At 38.7% G+C, this 22,030-nt stretch overlaps 1 protein-coding gene across 2 annotated transcripts in view; it reads left to right on the forward strand.

The window, feature by feature from the left end:
• Positions 1 to 22,030, forward strand: part of LOC142349565 (uncharacterized) — a 511,473-nt gene that overhangs the window by 235,003 nt on the left and 254,440 nt on the right. The window contains exons 45-48 of one of the 2 annotated variants that reach the window (XM_075401206.1): positions 1,028 to 1,225; positions 1,571 to 1,600; positions 2,252 to 2,377; positions 3,061 to 3,183. In XM_075401206.1, the coding sequence (XP_075257321.1) occupies positions 1,028 to 1,225; positions 1,571 to 1,600; positions 2,252 to 2,377; positions 3,061 to 3,183 (477 nt within the window). The remainder of the gene's footprint in view (positions 1 to 1,027; positions 1,226 to 1,570; positions 1,601 to 2,251; positions 2,378 to 3,060; positions 3,184 to 22,030) is intronic. The other variant, XM_075401207.1, reaches the window with a different exon arrangement.

The raw sequence follows: 22,030 nt of genomic DNA on the forward strand, positions 1-22,030 counted from the left end.
ATTAATTTTATGCAAATCTGACTTCAAATCACCTGCGTCACACTACAACTAATGGACTCTATTCTACTACTGACGCCAACATTAAAAATCCACAAACGAAACTTGCACAAATAAATCGATAGAAGAAAATGACTACCTTGAGCAATTCTCAACTGAAAAATTTGATGAAAACTGAAATAGAGACTAAAACTCATTACTTAATGGGTTTTCCAACCCATGCTGAACGCTTTCTAGATAGCCGCAGTATCGAGCATGAAGACTTATAACAAAACAAAATTTGTAAAATTTTCCTATCTAATAATAGAATGAACTCAATTCTGATTGGACAAAAATGTAAGTAAAAAGTATAAATAGGATGTGCACCGCACGATTCATTCATTCAATGTAGAATTCAATCTTGTGAAACTGAGTACTGTTCACTATCCTCAGAACTTATAAAATTTTCTTATCCTAGCAGAATACCGAACGCTTACGAACCACAGCACTTAGAACTTTTTGTAAAAAAGGAAATATAATCCTGGCACTAAAACTTATGCATTAGGAGGAATCCTTCTAAGAACTCGTAAGAACAGAGAGTTACCATATTAACTATGCTTAGACATGGGTTTTGAAAATTTGAAAAATGAAAACTTGAATAACCAGAACAGAAAAAAGAACGAAATACCCTCTATCGTACTGTACTTTTGAAAGAGCGTAAAGAGTTAAAACAATAGTTAAATAATTGATGTCCTCTGCTAGAAGGTTGAGAGTGAACAACCTAATGTATATTGTGCATAAGATAAGCTTGAAATAGCTTGACAAGAAGCTCTACTTGTTCAACGTATACTTGGCTAGAGAAATGAAGCCTTGAGGAACAAGAAAGAACGTGAAAACGGGTTATAAGAGATGCCCAAGTTCGAGAGCTTAAGACCAGTTGGTGTAAATGGGTAGCACACTAGGCTTTGAACAAAGAGATGCTGGTTCGAATCCAGTACTGGTCCATTTTCACAGTAGTTGCTCCTGAATAGACCTCCTAACATCTGTTTAGGAGTTCATCGTAACAGACACACAAACGTCGCCCTTTAGTTCTGCTCCTAATTCACCAACCTATGCAACTGGTTTCGCAAAGAGACCAACAGCTTCATCTGACGAGAACAACAAACACCTGTTGATTGAGAAACTGAAGACATCCAACAGAGCTTTGCAAGAGGAGGTCAAATCTCTGAGGGATAATCTGTTTCAACCTGTGAGTGCAAGTTTTTTTTTGCGTGTACAACTTATAATCACATAGTTTCGCCCGTATGTGGCGTGATAGCCGAGGGGTAAGGTGTGCGATTAACACGCCAATAATCGATAGTTTGATACCCTCTCTCTGTGAAGCTTTGTGTGAGTATGAGCTATCACTTAACCATGGCTTCAAGTTGACCATAGTCTGACAAAATTATATATTAATAGCCCAACTTGGGGTAAGATTAATCTTTGATACAAGCTTTGGAACAATAACCATATTATAGCAAATCATAACTTAGTCTTAATGGTTTTAGCGACAGGTGATATGTTTTAGACTAGAAATTCATCTACTTCTTTACAGGGACCTTCTCAGTTAGGTGGCATTAAACAGGTTTGTTTAGATAGTTTGAACTGCCTGCCTAGTTGAGTTTAAAATATTCTATTTACTCATTGGGTAGACTGACACATTAAATAGATAATTTTCTTCTTCAACTGTCCATTTTGAGGTACCAGACCGAAATGACTTCTGAATAACCTGATGGCATGTGAGCTCTTTCTGACGAAATCTTATACGAAATGAGACTGTATTAATTGTTGTTAATTGCTCCGTCTTTCCATACCTTCTTCTTTTAATGTATAGGTTTAATTGCTATAAAAAGATTTAGTAAAATCTTTGAAGCCATTCGAACGGATTCTAGAATAAAATATTTGACTGAAATTTTATTTTTGTAAACAAAAAATGAGCTTTTTCACCAACTTGATATTTCTTATCTTAAATTGTCTGCCAACTGCTCAAGTTTTTATCGTTAGATGTTGATTTATTTTCCAGCTGTTGATTATTTTAAAACTGGAATTACTTTTGTCGCAACAGACTAACGTACTGCCAACACTGAATTACAAGGAAGTATTATCGCTGAGAGGACTCGAACTCTTTATCTCCAGAACCTCTCCCTTAAACTTTATAATTCGGTGGTGCTTATATGCCCCCTGGTAGTGGGTTGTTGCACTTACGTAGATTGTTTCAAAATTGAATCTTTTTTAGTCTGGCTATGAAGAAGAAGATATGCTGAGAAATGAGCTGAAGAGGTCAACTGAGGTCAATGATGAGCTGAAGGCTGTGAATGAAAGAATATCGAAACAATATGAAGATGCACTCACTCAAATACACGTGAGATAACTTCACTTCTACCCCCCCCCCCTTAAGTCACTAGTCATAACCTTAGCAAACGGATGATTTATGAAAACATTTTTTGAAACTAAATAAATTATTTTAATGAAGTAAATTAGGTAAACTCAAACCCAGAACCGTAGAGTTAAATATTGCTTGTCTAAATGATATAAGTTTACATTTTTGCTGCGAAGAAATGTTTGTATTAATTGTAACAATTTTGAAGAAATTACATGCTAAATATTCTTGCATTTGGTATCATAACGACCAATCAACATAGAAGATAAGCAATCATCTATAATAGATTTTTTTGCAATATTTTATTAGCATATATGATTTGTAATGGCTGGTCGCTCCTCTTATTAAGTTCTACATATACAAGTTATTCCAAGTAAAAAAAACTCATAGCCTGAAGACAAAATTTTTTTTTTTGGGAAATAGAAACAGCTCGTTGTCAGACAGTTTTTTTAAAAAAATAAAAATGGTTTCTTGTCCCGGTTAGGCTATGACTATTCACAATTGAAATTGTAATTATTTTAATAGCCCCATCTCTTATAAGGCTATACAATTCACTGTCACTCATAAATCTAGCATTACCTTGCTCACACAATGAAAACAAGAGATTAAGGGGAGGGGAGGGGGGAGTTTCAAAACTTATTCCATTGTTTTTGTGTGTACTACAGGGCTTGTCGAGAGATCAGCGAAAACGGGAAACTGATTTGAGGCAAGAGAATGACAGATTGACTGGAGATTGCAAACAACTGCAGACTTCTCTCGCCCACACGCGGCAAGTTCTTGCATCGCAGGTACGTGAATAAATAGTTTTTGGTCATCATTATGGAAAAATTCATTAGTCAAAGTTTTTCGAATTTGTTTTTTACCGTTTGTTTATTCTAAATGTAGCTTTGCTGTTTTGGGATCATTTCGAAACTCTTATTGCGTCATCTAGCTGATATAAAGTTTCCTCTTTTTAAAGCTTTTAAACTATTCTTAAATGATGCTGTTTCATTTTGAAAATTTTGGGATCTTTTCCGTTTATTACCCCCAGTACGCCATTGACCCTCAGTAGGGCCCCGTTTATGACTCCCTAGTAGCCCCCCCGGAGCACATGCCATATGCTCTCACTAATTTTTGGGGGGCACAAACGGAGAAACTTCTAACTTTTTTTAATGAGATCACAGTAAAAAAATTAATTTATGATCACATTGTAATGTGTTTTCGGGATCGTTAATTTTCAATTCAATCTGCATGGATTTGGTCCTTTTGACATCGGAATATCTGATAAGCTAACACATAGCGTTCTATTCCAAGATAAATGTCAATCAGGACCAGATAGGTAGGGCAGCACTGATGAAAAAGTTTTTACAAACACTAAACAGAAGTTGAAGTACAAAAATTCTTGATAAGTGTCGTATTTTTACGTCGTAATACTACAGTGTGCAATTTTATTTTTGACCTGATAAGAAAATCTGATAAAAATAATATATCATAATATATCTGATTGGAATACATTCATTGTTCGTGAGCAGTATTACACAAACAAAATTTGCGTCTTTCCGATTACAGCACCCTCTCCCACGAAGTTATAGCCACCGTCATGGTTTTATGGCATAATTACCCTGATTGGTGCTAGAAGGTTGAAAGTAACTTGTGCATAGAAGAAGCTTGACATAGCTTGACAACCTATACTCGGCTATCGAATTGAGCCCTTGAAGAAAGAGAAAGAACGTGGAAACGTGTTTTAAGAGCTGCATGGCCAAGTTCGAGAGCTTAAGACCAGTTGGTGTAATAAGTAGCACACTAGACAGAATAGTAAAATATGCTGGTTCGAATCCAGTACGGTTCCAATTTCACAGTAGTTGCACCTGCATATACCCCCTGAATACAAGTTCATTTCGATATATTCGATTACTAATGAAGCTCTGCTTCAACGCTTTTTTCGCTTATGTATAGCTTTTTGTATCCAAACGGAAACAAACTTGTCGTTGTGAAAGTTACAATTCTTGTGACTTTGTTAGGGCACGTGGTAATTCTTGGTTACAATTTTGTTGAGACCTTGAAAGTTCTTTTGACCTTGAACATTTCCCGGCCTCCTTGAACTCGTTCAATAGTGACATCTGTGGGCTTCCTTTGTTATTATCTTTCGAGTACAATTGATGGTACAAAGAAGATGATCTTGTTGAAACTGACAACCTGATTTTTGTGAAAATCGTCAGAAATGTTATCAATTTCATATAAAACTGATTCGGTACATATTGTCGAAGGTGTGATCAAACCAATTGAGAATCTTCGAGTGTTTCTCAAAATTTAATCATTTATTCTGCTCCACGATCTTCTGGTTCTTCTCGATGAAGGTGTATGAGGCGACTGACTGGTCTGATGTAAACTTAGTGTCGTATTCTTACGTCGTAATACTGCAGTGTGCAACTTTACTTTTGACCTGTTAAGGAAATCTGACAAAAATTATATATCATAATATATCTGATTGGAATACATTCATTGTTCGTCAGCAGTATTACACAAACAAAATTTGCGTCTTTCCGATTACAGCACCCTCTCCCACGAAGTTATAGCCACCGTCATGGCTTTATGGCATAATTACCCTGATTGGTGCTAGAAGGTTGAAAGGAACTTGTGCATAAAATAATCTTGACATAGCTTGACAACCTATACTCGGCTATCGAATTGAGCCCTTGAAGAAAGACAAAGAACGTGGAAACGTGTTATAAGAGCTGCATGGCCAAATTTGAGAGCTTAAGACCAGTTGGTGTAATAAGTAGCACACTAGACAGCATAGTAAAATATGCTGGTTCGAATCCAGTACGGGTCCAATTTCACAGTAGTTGCACCTGCATATACCCCCTGAATACAAGTTCATTTCGATATATTGGATTACTAATGAAGCTCTACTTCAACGCTTTTTTCGCTTATGTATAGCTTTTTGAATCCAAACGGAAACAAACTTGTCGTTGTGAAAGTTACAATTCTTGTGACTTTGTTAGGGCACGTGGTAATTCTTGGTTACAATTTTGTTGAGACCTTGAAAGTTCTCTTGACCTTGAACATTTCCCGGCCTCCTTTAACTCGTTCAATAGTGACATCTGTGGGCTTCCTTTGTTATTATCTTTCGAGTACAGTTGAGGTTACAAAGAAGATGATCTTGTTGAAACTGACAACTTGGTTTTTGTGAAAATCGTCAGAAATGTTATCAATTTCATATAAAACTGATTCGGTACATATTGTCGAAGGTGTGATCAAACCAATTGAGAATCTTCGGGTGTTTCTCAAAATTTAATCATTTATTCTGCTCCACGATCTTCTGGTTTTTCTCGATGAAGGTGTATGAGGCGACTGACTGGTCTGATGTAAACTTAGTGTCGTACTCTTACGTTGTATTACTGCAGTGTGCAATTTTACTTTTGACCTGTTAAGAAAATCTGACAAAAATAATATATCATAATATATCTGATTGGAATACATTCATTTTTCGTGAGCAGTATTACACAAACAAAATTTGCGTCTTTCCGATTACAGCACCCTCTCCCACGAAGTTATAGCCACCGTCATGGCTTTATGGCATAATTACCCTGATTGGTGCTAGAAGGTTGAAAGTAACTTGTGCATAGAATAATCTTGACATAGCTTGACAACCTATACTCGGCTATCGAATTGAGCCCTTGAAGGAAGACAAAGAACGTGGAAACGTGTTATAAGAGCTGCATGGCCAAGTTTGAGAGCTTAGGACCAGTTGGTGTAATAAGTAGCACACTAGACAGCATAGTAAATTATGCTGGTTCGAATCCAGTATGGGTCCAATTTCACAGTAGTTGCACCTGCATATACCCCCTGAATACAAGTTCAGTTCGATATATTGGATTACTAATGAAGCTCTACTTCAACGCTTTTTTCGCTTATGTATAGCTTTTTGAATCCAAACGGAAACAAACTTGTCGTTGTGAAAGTTACAGTTCTTGTGACTTTGTTAGGGCACGTGGTAATTCTTGGTTACAATTTTGTTGAGACCTTGAAAGTTCTTTTGACCTTGAACATTTCCCGGCCTCCTTTAACTCGTTCAATAGTGACATCTGTGGGCTTCCTTTGTTATTATCTTTCGAGTACAGTTGAGGTTACAAAGAAGATCATCTTGTTAAAACTGACAACTTGGTTTTTGTGAAAATCGTCAGAAATGTTATCAATTTCATATAAAACTGATTCGGTACATATTGTCGAAGGTGTGATCAAACCAATTGAGAATCTTCGGGTGTTTCTCAAAATTTAATCATTTATTCTGCTCCACGATCTTCTGGTTTTTCTCGATGAAGGTGTATGAGGCGACTGACTGGTCTGATGTAAACTTAGTGTCGTACTCTTACGTCGTATTACTGCAGTGTGCAATTTTACTTTTGACCTGTTAAGAAAATCTGACAAAAATAATATATCATAATATATCTGATTGGAATACATTCATTTTTCGTGAGCAGTATTACACAAACAAAATTTGCGTCTTTCCGATTACAGCACCCCCTCCCACGAAGTTATAGCCACCGTCATGGCTTTATGGCATAATTACCCTGATTGGTGCTAGAAGGTTGAAAGTAACTTGTGCATAAAATAAGCTTGACATAGCTTGACAACCTATACTCGGCTATCGAATTGAGCCCTTGAAGAAAGAGAAAGAACGTGGAAACGTGTTATAAGAGCTGCATGGCCAAGTTTGAGAGCTTAAGACCAGTTGGTGTAATAAGTAGCACACTAGACAGCATAGTAAAATGTGCTGGTTCGAATCCAGTACGGGTCCAATTTCACAGTAGTTCCGCCTGCATATACCCCCTGAATACAAGTTCATTTCGATATATTGGATTACTAATGAAGCTCTGCTTCAACGCTTTTTTCGCTTATGTATAGCTTTTTGAATCCAAATGGAAACAATTTCGTCGTTGTGAAAGTTACAATTCTTGTGACTTTGTTAGGGCACGTGGTAATTCTTGGTTACAATTTTGTTGAGACCTTGAAAGTTCTTTTGACCTTGAACATTTCCCGGCTTCCTTTAACTCGTTCAATAGTGACATCTTTGGGCTTCCTATGTTATTATCTTTCGAGTACAGTTGAGGGTACAAAGAAGATGATCTTGTTGAAACTTACAACTTGGTTTTTGTGAAAATCGTCAGAAATGTTATCAATTTCATATAAAACTGATTCGGTACATATTGTCGAAGATGTGATCAAACCAATTGAGAATCTTCGGGTGTCTCTCAAAATTTAATCATTCATTCTGCTCCACGATCTTCTGGTTCTTCTCGATGAAGGTGTATGAGGCGACTGACTGGTCTGATGTAAACTCCAGTTTGTTTTCACTTGAACAACTCGAACAATGTTGTCATTACCGTCGAATGTCTGTATTATACGAGCAAGCGGCCAACTTATTGGGGGGTTGTTGTCTTCTTTGATGATCACAATATTGTCCACTGCTGGTTGTACGTTTTCTGTCCTCCATTTGTTCCGCTGCTGCAATGAAGATAAGTAATCAACACTCCATTTCTTCCAGAACTGACGAATCATTTTGTCTATGTTTCTCCAATGTCGTGACAAGGTGTTGTTCTTTGGTGAAGATGGCTCGGGTATAGCTGTGGTGGGTCTTCCGATGATGAAATGTCCAGAGGTTAAAGCTAGGGGATCATTGATGGCGCTATTAGAGGGCGAGAATTGAGGATGGCCTCAATTTTTGTCAAGAGAGTTGTAAAGATGGCGCTTCATAGATTTAACAGCTGCTTCCCACAGTCCTCCAAAATGTGGCGTCCTGGGTGGTATTGTGAACCAATCAATGTGATTTTGGCTCGCAAAATTGTTAATGAGATCCTTGAACTCTTCATCTCGAAGAAGTCGCCTGATTTCGAATTCTCCTCGGGCTGCGATGAATGTTGTCGAATTGTCACTGTAGATTGCTTGGAGAGTACCGCGTATTCCGGTAAATCTTTTGAGGGTATCGAGGCAATCTTCTTTGGTTAGATTTTCCTTTGGCTCTAAGTGTATCGCCTTTGTGGTGAAACAAATGAATATAGCTGCGTATGATTTTTGCAGTTTCTGTGAAGAATCTTTGGTATAAAACGGTCCGCAATAGTCCATCGCAGTGAATTGGAAGGCAAAAGATTCAACTGTTCGTTCTGCTGGCGGATCTTCCATTAATGGCTGGCGTATGCGGGCGTCAAATCGTATGCAGGGCTTGCAGTTGTCAATGACATTCTTAACACTGGCGATTCCTCCAGGAATCCAAACTGTTTGTCGGAGGGCAAAAAGGGTCATCTGGGGTCCACTGTGAAGGTTTCTCAAATAACTTTCTGGGATGAGTAACTTGGCTAGTGGAGATGTTTTTGGAATTATTATGGGGAACTTTTTGTCCACGCTATACGGAGAATTTCCAAGACGACCACCAACGCGGATGACGTTGTTGTCTTCGTCGAAGAATGGGGAGAGGCTGAGTAGATGACTGTTTTTCTTCATACGCTTGCTGGATGATTCAACTGGTAGGTTTGAAGTTGAGTCTTCTGGTGTTGTTGATCCTTTTATATACCTGAATTCCGGCAGAAAGAGTTGTTGCATGATGCTGTAAAGGGCTATTCTCGCTGAGCTGAGATTTGATGGGGAAAGTTGATGACAAACACCAATTTGTCTTTTTGCTGTGATGTGTTGCTTCTTCTTCTTAACTGTTGATAGAAGGCTTGTTGGCGGCTATGAAAGACTTGCTGATAAATCCGTCTGTAGCTCTTAAACAGATTCGTTCTGTGATTTGTGTTCCATTCATTCGTATTGTTTTTGTTGCCCTTCATTTAGACGTTGTTCGTTGAAGAGCGGATGCTGTTTATTGGGGTTAAGAGGACTGTACAATTTATGATGATCGTCGGGCGTTGAAAGAAAATTGCTGGATGGTGGAATCAAGTCTGTCGGTGTTGACTGGATTTCAGTGGTTGTTTGCTGAAGTCTATTCAAGCATTGGCTAGATTGCTCTTCCTTTGATTCTCTGTGCTCGACAGGGAGAGGGGGCTGAGGGCACAAATCTTCTGCTTTTTGACTGCGGCGATGAATGTTTGGCTTTAGGGATTGGTCTTTATGGCTGCTCTGAAGAAGGGGCTGTGATTGTTGGGAATCGTTTCGATAGCAGACACTCTGCAGATGAGGTGCGTCCTGATTGCTTCTGGAGGAACACGACTCTTCGGATGCGTTTTCTTGCTGGTTGGTTACAAACAGTTTTTCTGTGAAATTGTTTAAAGATTGGTCTCGGGGTTGAAACGTGTGTTGTAGATGCTGATGATCTTGGTCGTTGTCAGAAGACTTTAATTGAAGATTCCCGTGCGGCTCTTTGTCGGAAACTGCTTTTGGTTCTGGTTTTTGATACGTATTTGAATGATCAATTGAAGGTAGCGACTGATTGTGATTGTTGCTTGACCTTCTCTTTATTCTTGCTTGTAGTCGTTGAGTGAATAGTTTTACGTAAGCGAAGACTCTTACAAGTCGATACATTGACGACTGTCTGCTGATAAGATCTAATATTCTGTTGTCTTGCTGCTGATGCTGCATTACTATAGATAGTTGGGTTGATGAGCTTACTTCGGCTAAAGCGTGAGTTGAGGCGTTACAGAGTGGTGTAACATCCAAGTGCTTGTCTTGACCGAAACTGCTTGTCTTGACGCAACCAATTGGGTCCTTTCCACCAAATTTGGTGATTAAGAAGTTTGTCGGCTGAAAATCCTCGTGAAGTGCAATCAGCTGGATTGTCTTCTGTTCGTACAAACTTCCAATTTTCCGAAGGAATGATGCTCTGAATCTTGGCAACTCGGTTAGCAACGAAAGTCTTCCATTTCCTAGGTATATCTTTAATCCAGGCGAGGGTCACTTGTGAATCGGTCCAAGCAAAGACTTTGGGATTGGGAAAACGGCTGTCATTGATGGCTTCTTTCACTGCTTGAGACAATTTTGCTCCAAGAAGTGCTGCACAGAGTTCTAAACGTGGAATACATAAAGTTTTGATTGGGGCAACGCGTGCTTTGGCTGTTAGCATTTGTGTGTGCACTCGGTCGTCCATTTGCTCTCTCACGTAGACAACTGCGGCATAGGCTGTGGTTGAGGCGTCACAAAACACATGAAGCTCCAAAGATGACGAGAAAGGTGCTGCAAAAACTGGTCGTTCAAGTTTGATCTTCTCCACTTCTTTGAGTTGATGTCGAAATCTTCCGTGTTGTTCTAGGGTGCTTAACGATAGGGTTTCGTCCCAAGTCAGCTTGTCCATCCAAAGAATTTGCAAGAAGGATTTCAACTGAATTGTTGTTGGTGACAACCATCCGAGTGGGTCAAACAACTTTGTGACTTCCGATAATATTTTCCTCTTTGTGTCGGGAAAATCTTTGTCCAGGCAAACTGTGAAGGTGAAATGATCTGGAACAGGGCTCCAGTTTATTCCAAGGATTTTGACTGTGTAGTCGCTGCTGTTGATTATCATTTCGTCTGAAGTTTCGCGAAAACTGGTAGGCAATCGCGCAACAAGTGACGAAACACTTGATGTCCATTTTCGTATATCAAAACCTTGAAAGTTCTTTTGACCTTGAACATTTCCCGGCTTCCTTTAACTCGTTCAATAGTGACATCTTTGGGCTTCCTATGTTATTATCTTTCGAGTACAGTTGAGGGTACAAAGAAGATGATCTTGTTGAAACTTACAACTTGGTTTTTGTGAAAATCGTCAGAAATGTTATCAATTTCATATAAAACTGATTCGGTACATATTGTCGAAGATGTGATCAAACCAATTGAGAATCTTCGGGTGTCTCTCAAAATTTAATCATTCATTCTGCTCCACGATCTTCTGGTTCTTCTCGATGAAGGTGTATGAGGCGACTGACTGGTCTGATGTAAACTCCAGTTTGTTTTCACTTGAACAACTCGAACAATGTTGTCATTACCGTCGAATGTCTGTATTATACGAGCAAGCGGCCAACTTATTGGGGGGTTGTTGTCTTCTTTGATGATCACAATATTGTCCACTGCTGGTTGTACGTTTTCTGTCCTCCATTTGTTCCGCTGCTGCAATGAAGATAAGTAATCAACACTCCATTTCTTCCAGAACTGACGAATCATTTTGTCTATGTTTCTCCAATGTCGTGACAAGGTGTTGTTCTTTGGTGAAGATGGCTCGGGTATAGCTGTGGTGGGTCTTCCGATGATGAAATGTCCAGAGGTTAAAGCTAGGGGATCATTGATGGCGCTATTAGAGGGCGAGAATTGAGGATGGCCTCAATTTTTGTCAAGAGAGTTGTAAAGATGGCGCTTCATAGATTTAACAGCTGCTTCCCACAGTCCTCCAAAATGTGGCGTCCTGGGTGGTATTGTGAACCAATCAATGTGATTTTGGCTCGCAAAATTGTTAATGAGATCCTTGAACTCTTCATCTCGAAGAAGTCGCCTGATTTCGAATTCTCCTCGGGCTGCGATGAATGTTGTCGAATTGTCACTGTAGATTGCTTGGAGAGTACCGCGTATTCCGGTAAATCTTTTGAGGGTATCGAGGCAATCTTCTTTGGTTAGATTTTCCTTTGGCTCTAAGTGTATCGCCTTTGTGGTGAAACAAATGAATATAGCTGCGTATGATTTTTGCAGTTTCTGTGAAGAATCTTTGGTATAAAACGGTCCGCAATAGTCCATCGCAGTGAATTGGAAGGCAAAAGATTCAACTGTTCGTTCTGCTGGCGGATCTTCCATTAATGGCTGGCGTATGCGGGCGTCAAATCGTATGCAGGGCTTGCAGTTGTCAATGACATTCTTAACACTGGCGATTCCTCCAGGAATCCAAACTGTTTGTCGGAGGGCAAAAAGGGTCATCTGGGGTCCACTGTGAAGGTTTCTCAAATAACTTTCTGGGATGAGTAACTTGGCTAGTGGAGATGTTTTTGGAATTATTATGGGGAACTTTTTGTCCACGCTATACGGAGAATTTCCAAGACGACCACCAACGCGGATGACGTTGTTGTCTTCGTCGAAGAATGGGGAGAGGCTGAGTAGATGACTGTTTTTCTTCATACGCTTGCTGGATGATTCAACTGGTAGGTTTGAAGTTGAGTCTTCTGGTGTTGTTGATCCTTTTATATACCTGAATTCCGGCAGAAAGAGTTGTTGCATGATGCTGTAAAGGGCTATTCTCGCTGAGCTGAGATTTGATGGGGAAAGTTGATGACAAACACCAATTTGTCTTTTTGCTGTGATGTGTTGCTTCTTCTTCTTAACTGTTGATAGAAGGCTTGTTGGCGGCTATGAAAGACTTGCTGATAAATCCGTCTGTAGCTCTTAAACAGATTCGTTCTGTGATTTGTGTTCCATTCATTCGTATTGTTTTTGTTGCCCTTCATTTAGACGTTGTTCGTTGAAGAGCGGATGCTGTTTATTGGGGTTAAGAGGACTGTACAATTTATGATGATCGTCGGGCGTTGAAAGAAAATTGCTGGATGGTGGAATCAAGTCTGTCGGTGTTGACTGGATTTCAGTGGTTGTTTGCTGAAGTCTATTCAAGCATTGGCTAGATTGCTCTTCCTTTGATTCTCTGTGCTCGACAGGGAGAGGGGGCTGAGGGCACAAATCTTCTGCTTTTTGACTGCGGCGATGAATGTTTGGCTTTAGGGATTGGTCTTTATGGCTGCTCTGAAGAAGGGGCTGTGATTGTTGGGAATCGTTTCGATAGCAGACACTCTGCAGATGAGGTGCGTCCTGATTGCTTCTGGAGGAACACGACTCTTCGGATGCGTTTTCTTGCTGGTTGGTTACAAACAGTTTTTCTGTGAAATTGTTTAAAGATTGGTCTCGGGGTTGAAACGTGTGTTGTAGATGCTGATGATCTTGGTCGTTGTCAGAAGACTTTAATTGAAGATTCCCGTGCGGCTCTTTGTCGGAAACTGCTTTTGGTTCTGGTTTTTGATACGTATTTGAATGATCAATTGAAGGTAGCGACTGATTGTGATTGTTGCTTGACCTTCTCTTTATTCTTGCTTGTAGTCGTTGAGTGAATAGTTTTACGTAAGCGAAGACTCTTACAAGTCGATACATTGACGACTGTCTGCTGATAAGATCTAATATTCTGTTGTCTTGCTGCTGATGCTGCATTACTATAGATAGTTGGGTTGATGAGCTTACTTCGGCTAAAGCGTGAGTTGAGGCGTTACAGAGTGGTGTAACATCCAAGTGCTTGTCTTGACCGAAACTGCTTGTCTTGACGCAACCAATTGGGTCCTTTCCACCAAATTTGGTGATTAAGAAGTTTGTCGGCTGAAATTCCTCGTGAAGTGCAATCAGCTGGATTGTCTTCTGTTCGTACAAACTTCCAATTTTCCGAAGGAATGATGCTCTGAATCTTGGCAACTCGGTTAGCAACGAAAGTCTTCCATTTCCTAGGTATATCTTTAATCCAGGCGAGGGTCACTTGTGAATCGGTCCAAGCAAAGACTTTGGGATTGGGAAAACGGCTGTCATTGATGGCTTCTTTCACTGCTTGAGACAATTTTGCTCCAAGAAGTGCTGCACAGAGTTCTAAACGTGGAATACATAAAGTTTTGATTGGGGCAACGCGTGCTTTGGCTGTTAGCATTTGTGTGTGCACTCGGTCGTCCATTTGCTCTCTCACGTAGACAACTGCGGCATAGGCTGTGGTTGAGGCGTCACAAAACACATGAAGCTCCAAAGATGACGAGAAAGGTGCTGCAAAAACTGGTCGTTCAAGTTTGATCTTCTCCACTTCTTTGAGTTGATGTCGAAATCTTCCGTGTTGTTCTAGGGTGCTTAACGATAGGGTTTCGTCCCAAGTCAGCTTGTCCATCCAAAGAATTTGCAAGAAGGATTTCAACTGAATTGTTGTTGGTGACAACCATCCGAGTGGGTCAAACAACTTTGTGACTTCCGATAATATTTTCCTCTTTGTGTCGGGAAAATCTTTGTCCAGGCAAACTGTGAAGGTGAAATGATCTGGAACAGGGCTCCAGTTTATTCCAAGGATTTTGACTGTGTAGTCGCTGCTGTTGATTATCATTTCGTCTGAAGTTTCGCGAAAACTGGTAGGCAATCGCGCAACAAGTGACGAAACACTTGATGTCCATTTTCGTATATCAAAACAAGCTGTTTTCAGTGTTGCGATACTTTCGTCCTTCAATTGAGTGGCGTGCTCAACATCTGAGGCGCCTGTTAGCAAATAGTCCACTTACATGTCGTTATTGATTGCAAGGCGGAGGTTACTGTCGGTGCAACTGTCTGCTAAGGCTTTGAGAGGTCTAATTGAGTGGTACGAAGATGATGCTATTCCATAGTTCACTATTGTCATTCTGTATGTTTTCAGTTCTGTGTCATTTGGATATTTCAACAAAACCCTGTGAAAATCCTTGTCTTCATCGTCAAGTTGAACTTGTCTGTACATCTTGGCAATGTCGGCAGAAAGTGCTACTTGATGAAACTGAAAACGAATCAGAATTCCAAACAGATCCTTTTGAAGTTTTTGAGGTCCATCCATGAGACGGTCGTTTAAAGATACTCCGCTGGCTGACTTAGCTGAGGCATCGAATACGACTCTGAGTTTAGTTGTGCTGCTGGCGTCTTTGATGACACAATGATGTGGCAAGTTTGTTGCGGGCATATGAATTTTATTTCTGGGAACTTCTTCCATGTGTCCAAGTTGAATGAATTCCTGAATGAACTGACTATATCTGCTGTATACATCTGGTTGTTTCTCCAGTCCGAAGATGAGGCTCCGTAGTCTTCTTTTTGCTTGTCTTTCGGTACGAGTCACCCAGCGGTTTGGCGTCTTCTTTGAAAGGGAGTTTCACAACAAATCGTCCCTCTGAGTTGCGTCGGGTGGTACTTTTGAAGTGATCTTCGCATTTCTGTTCTTTTGTTGTCCACTGTCTTACTGTCGGAATTTCTTCAATCTCCCAGAATCGCTGTAAATTGGCTGGTTCAGAATAAATGAAAAAAAGACTGAAGTTGAGTACTCCTCTTTTCAAGTTGGCTCTCACGCCCAATCACGAGCCAACCAAAACAAGATAGGCGGTAGGTAATTGGTTTGTGAGGATCCTTGATTCTGTTGTCTCCAATCATCAACTCTTCATAGTGTCCTGCTCCAATTATCAAGTCAACGGTGGATGGCTGATTGAAGTTTGGGTCCGCAAGATTGAGGTCCTGAAGTTTTGTCCAACTGCTGACATTTACATGATGCGAAGGCAGATTGCTGGTCAATTTTGCTAAGACAGTTGCTCTCATGCTGATGAAGTCTTCAGCTTTCGTTTTCAGAATCAAGTTTACTCATCCTTTGCTGATGTTGACTTCTTGAACTCCGATTCCCAAAACTCGTCCGTTGGCTTTCTCTTTTCTCAATCCAAGGCGTTATACTGCATCTTCCGTGATGAGGTTGCTTTGGGATCCTGAGTCTAGAACGGCTCTGTTATCAGTTGTTTTTCCGTTGTTGTCACCTGAAACGATTGCGGTGGGAAGAAATACTTCCTCTTCTTCTTCTTCATTCTGCGACTGTGCTGCGGCTGTAACATTTTCTTTGCTTTCGTTGACTGTTTTTGATGCTTGGTTGCTTGCTTCTTGTGGTGACGTACTGCTAGATGTAACCGTTGGCGCTGTTGAAGCTGTCCTCGAGTTATTATTGGCTTCCAAATGCAAAACACTGTTGTGCTTTCGTTTGCATTTCTTACAATTTGAACAGTTGCATTGTTCACTTCGATGTCCAGGGCGCAAGCAGTTGAAGCAAAGTCCTTTGGTCTTGATCAACTGAGCTCGGTCCTGTACTGAAAGTGCTTTGAAACTTTGGCATTGATAAATTTTGTGGTTTTCGTTGCAACATTCACACGTTGTAGTTGCTGATATGGCTATATGTGAATGGAATCTTCGAAGTTGTGGGCTGCTTGTGGGCTTCTTGTCGATGGCTGATGCTGACTGCTTTGTGGCTGCTTCAAGGCCCCGTGTTCTTTCTTCCATGAAGTTTTTTATATCAAGATAGCGTTGGGGATTTCTTCCTGGTGATGAAAGTTCCCAACATTTTCTCGTTTCAGCGGGCAATTTCTCTGCAATGAGGTACACAAAAAAGATGTCCTGATCGTCCACGGTCTGTCCAAGGTTGCTGAGCGCTAATCTGTGTTCTTCCACGGTCTCCATGAGATCTCAAAGTGCCTTTGGGTTTTCGTTAGTTACGTGTTTCTGTGAAACTATTGCGTGAACATGGGCTCATAAAATCAGACGTTTGTTGTCATATCTGTTCCTCAGGATGTCGCATGCTGTACTGAAGATTGCGTCTGTGATTTGGAGAGAGGTCAAAAGCTTTGCGGCATCTCCTTTCACTGATGTTTTTAGATACTGCAACTTTTGACTGTCTGTTATCTGGCTGTTGCTTGTCACTGCTACATTGAACTGGTCGAAGAAGGACGTCCAATCCTTTTAGTCTCCACAAAAAGTTGGCAATTCCAGGTTGGGCAGTTTCACATTGGTGATGGCTGGTCAGTTGCTAATCGCGGTGTCGAACTTCTGGCTGGGGTTCTTTTGTACGTGACAAAGCGGTTTATTAGGTCAACATGTTGTCCTATCTTGTCGTCGTAATCTTCCGATTCTTCGATTTCTTCGTCCAGTCTGTCGGTGTCGTCGATCAGGTTTTGAGCTTTCTGATTCATGTCTGACAGGTACAACTGTTTTTTTTGTCAACAATAAGGACATTTGTTCAAGTCGTATGAGCTCCTCTTCGCTGACATTTTGTCCGGTTCTACCTGTAATTGTTTTGGCTTCGTTGTTTAATCTGGTTGCAACGGTGCGGTGGGCTGTTCTTGACTTTTTCAACCTCTCGAGATTTTCTGTCATTGTTGAAGACTTTTATTCGGTGCTTTGTTGTTTGTCTGTTGCTTTGGTGATTAATTGGCTGCTTTTTCTTTGCTGTATAGCTGCCTTTGGTTGTGTTGGTCTTTGCTGTATCTTTGTCTTTGCTGTGTCGGTTTTGGGTTTGGGTGTCTTTGATTCGGATGGTTATTGCTTGATGTAAACAAAAGAAAAACCCAAAAATCCCCACTATCTCTCCCCCGACCAATAAGACAACCGAAAAACACACAAAAAAGGTTACACTTGGTCTTAGAACCGCAGAGGGGACGATTAATGTTACCTAGTTTGACGGTTTCACCCTCCTTGGTTTTCAAAAAAACGACCCAAAAACACTTGGCAAATATTTGTTCCCCCACTAGATAACTCTTGTTCCGGGACCCAGGTTAATCAACCTGTCGGTAAATTTAAGTTAATCAACTTAAATGAACTGAGGGGGGATGGTTATCTAGCGGTTGTCCGCTTTTTTGTGGTTAGCTTATTTTTGATACCCCAACTTATTCTACCTTAGTCTTATGTACCTCCCCTGATAGAGAATCTAATGTCTAATGTGAGCTGTTCCTAACCCGCGTGAGTTTGCTCACTCTAGCTCTAAGGTATATCCTATGAGTTTGTTCAGCGGACCAGAAATGAATACAATTTCATTTCGATATATTTGATTACTAATGAAGCTCTGCTTCAACGCTTTTTTTCGCTTTTGTATAGCTTTTTGAATCCAAACGGAAACAAACTTGTCTCTGTGAAAGTTACAATTCTTGTCCTTTTGTTAGGGCACGTGGTAGTTCTTGGTTACAATTTTGTTGAGACCTTGAAAGTTCTTTTGACCTTGAACACGCCCTAACAGTTGGAAAATTTTTCCCACATTTCAGATGATTTAGTGATCTATTCTTTTACTATCGATTCGTATAACAGTCAAAACAAACCAAAATTGGGTTTCCATTTACCTATTGTTTTTTTTATAAAATTGTTTACTATGCTTTTCAGAAAATGCAATTAAATCGTAAAATTAAAAGTCCATAGATTTTTTTATGCGTTCATTTTGGTGGAGTGAATGTAGTTACATTTTAAGCTTTTTTTGCTTATTTAATTTGTACAAATGTAGATGACTTGGATAGATTACGATGAAAATAGATTGGATTGCGATGAAAATAGCTTAGGTTTTCATTACTGAAATTTTTTGAGAGTAATTTTGCTTAAGTAGCATAAAAATTAATTATTCAAATTGAGTATGCAGGACATTTAGGTCAATTAGAGAAAATAATTATAACTGTGAAACTGATGAGTCGGAAATAGCGTTTAATTTTGTACTCGACAAGGAGGCTCAGTTTTGTGCGTTCCCACATAAAGTTCCGACCCCCTTTATTTGCATTTTTGGCATAAATGTCTACCAAAGGAGGAACAGAGAAAACCCCCCAAAATTTAAGTGTTTTTCAAAAAAATGTACGAACGAAAAGATCGCCCAAAATCTCAGATAACTCAGTGGAGTAAAATCTGTCACACTAGATTGACGAGATCAGCCATTATCAAGACAGCAAGTCAAGACAAACAACGAAATCAAACATTAATCACAACAAACAATAATAACATCCCAATCTTTATGTCCGTTTAAAAAACGCTTGTTACAAAGTCAAAATAGCCTTAGATAAAACTGAAACTCGACAAAACATCTTCTACTTCATTAGAAAAGATATGGCACCATTCCAGAATAAGACTCGGTGATAATTAGACAAATAAGAGCAAAAAATAGCAAAGTTAAAAAAAATTGGCTTAAATTTTTAAAAAAATAATTAGTTTTAAAGTGATGAAAACATTAGATAGCAATTGAAAAAATCCAACATTGTTATGATCACAAACGCATCTCTATAGGATGGCATTAACATCTGTCTTCATTGATTTTTTGCAGTTATAAAAAGAACAACAAATAGAGACAACACACAAAAATTCAATTAAAAGTTGCGAGAAAACGTTGTTGAATCCGTAAAGGCTTATTTTTCGCCTCAAAATAGGTTCCATTGAGCCTTCCGCCAATATTGTCCATGACGCCAATATTGTGGTATGCGTGCTTTCTTTATTGGAAATGGGCGATAAGTAGGAAAAAACGAAAAGAAGGGCAAAATTAAGTAAAACTTTTGTATTTTTCGAAAACAATTATTTTCAAAGTCTTGAAAGCCATTAGCTACAAAATGAATTATTTAAATAGGTTCGTTTATTTGTCAAAAGGAAGGGCTTGAGACCTGTAATTTTTCAGAATATGTCTTACGTCTACAAAAGGAGCGTCAATTTTAAAGAAAAATTAAAAATTACTTCACGTTTTTTTGCGAAAAAACTGTGTCGAAGCCAGTAAATTCATGACGACATCTTTAAAAACATTAAATTTTGTACATTTGCACCTTCCGTCAACAACAAAAATGTCATATGACCTGTAAAAACGAGACTAGTTAACAAATAAACAAAAAGGAACAAAAGTGAAAATTTTTTTTTATTTTTGAAAAAAATTGTTTTCAAAGTCATGAAATTCATCAGCTATCTACTCAAATCAGAATATAGGCGCATTTGTTATCTCATAAAAAGCCAATGAGACCGGTCAAAATCCAGGAAATCTGATACGACTAAACAGACAAAAAGACAAAGTAAAAACGACAGTTAAAAACGAATGTAAAAAATTCAATTAAATTATTCGAGAAAGGGGTTTCGAAGCCGTTAAAATCTTTATCCATGCCTCTAAAGACTTCTGTGTGTTCAATTGTTTCTTATTTTGAACGGTAATAACGCAATATGTGAACTGTCGAGAATGTGATATTGTGACAAAACGAGAAAGGCGAAATGTGGCCGGATGCCTAAAAATAAAAAAAATGAAGTCTATTAGTATCAAAGCCGGAAAAACCATAACTTGACCGGCAAACAATTTAAGTTTGAAATCACTGGAAAGAACAGTAAGAAGAATTAAAAATATTATTTTTCAGTTCATTTTCTATGCGGACACTAAGTTACAAGTTGACCAAATTAAGAAAAAAAAATTGAGGCAAAATTCAATAAGAAATTGTTGTTTTTTAAAAACCAAACAATTTTAGGAGTCAAAACGACTAAATTGTTCCGATTAAAAACTAGACACTTTAATTTAGAACTGCTTATGAAGCCAATTGAACCTATCATTACTGAGATTTAAGAATTGTTTAATTAACATAAAAAAGATCAATTTTTTTATATAAAAAAAGACCGACTGATTACAATACGAAATATTTTCTATTGTTACATTCCAAGATTGGAACAAAAGCCAGCTCTGCTATTGCTGCTTGTCCTCTAAGAACACTCAATTGTTCCGAATGTTATAGATCTAGATAATTTGTTAGCTAAAATTTCGAAAATAAATGCGGCGTCTTTGATAATCATAGAATAAAGTTAGCAGAAAACGGCAAAATTTTAATGCGAGAGTTTTTCAATGAATCTGAAGTAAGACTAGCTCCCTTTGTAGTTTATAAAGATTTGTTATTTTTTTGGGTGTGTACCTCCAAATTTAATCAAAGTGGACTAAGAAACTTATTTCGGACATTTTATGAAAAAGCCTGAATTTTGAAATATTTAGCCCAAATTTTAGCCAAAAACTTAAATAAAAATAGTCAACAATACTTTTTTCTGTAAAAATAAAATAATCAGTACTACTGTTAAGAACTTTTGCATATATTAGCAAAATTGCCGAAATTTTAAGCAAAATTTTCGGAAAATGTGAAAAAATAACGCAAATCGGTCTAATTTTCACAAAAATTTAAACCACAATAACTGGCTCTGGAAAACAAAAATAAAAAATATTTTTATGACCGTATTCTTTATTTCTGGACGGGCATTTTAATGATACCACTCACAATTCCCTACAATGAATATATCGATCGGTCAAATTTGTCTGAATAAAAAAAACAGTTGAGTGTATAGTTCCTCCCCCCTCAAGAGTGGTTGGAACAATTAAGTCCAATTATTATCAATGAGAATAGTCGGCTTGATCCCTCCCTAATTTGTCCCTTGTCCAGAGTATTTGAAATATCATATGGTAGACATTTTCGACTCAATATTTTTAAATTTTGCAAGGAGGCTCGGTAATGATCGTTTGTACGTAATATTCTCACCCCGCTCATCCACCTTATGATTTAATTGTCTACCAGACGAGGAAGAGACTGAAGTTCACATTTTGTTCAACAAACCACTAAGTTAAAACAAAAATACTGGATTAGTGGTCGATGAGACTGACCATTCATGAGAGTACTGGACAAGACAAAGATGACAGTCAAATAACAGCAAACATAAATTACGGCCAAAACGCGATTCTATATAAAGAATAATACATGATAGCAACAGGAAAATGAAATCAGATAAAACTTGAACCGAACAAATTAACCTTTACTTCTTCTTTAGATAAGATATGAGACCTGTTAACAATGAGACACGGTTAAAGGCCTACGAAAAGAGCAGAAAGGTGCAAAATTCAAAAACATTTCTATATTTGAAAAAAAATCCAATTGATTAAAAGCATTCACGTATCAAATTAGATCATTGCGAATACTAATTTATACCTAATCGGAAACTATTGCGAACTTTCATTGTCCATAGTATGTAGGACGACTACGGCAAGAACAAAAAAAAAGAAAATAAAATTTAGATAGATTGCAGCTTCGCAACCGTTAAAGCCATAGGCTATTCGTGGAGAACAATAAGTATCGTCAGTTTTGCTTTCTGCAAGGCCAATAAACAAAAACTCAGAAATGGGCAAATATCCAAAAA

Source organism: Convolutriloba macropyga, chromosome 11, assembly GCF_964194025.1.
Source record: "Convolutriloba macropyga chromosome 11, txConMacr16.3, whole genome shotgun sequence".
In the NCBI taxonomy this organism is placed as follows: Eukaryota; Metazoa; Xenacoelomorpha; order Acoela; family Convolutidae; genus Convolutriloba; species Convolutriloba macropyga.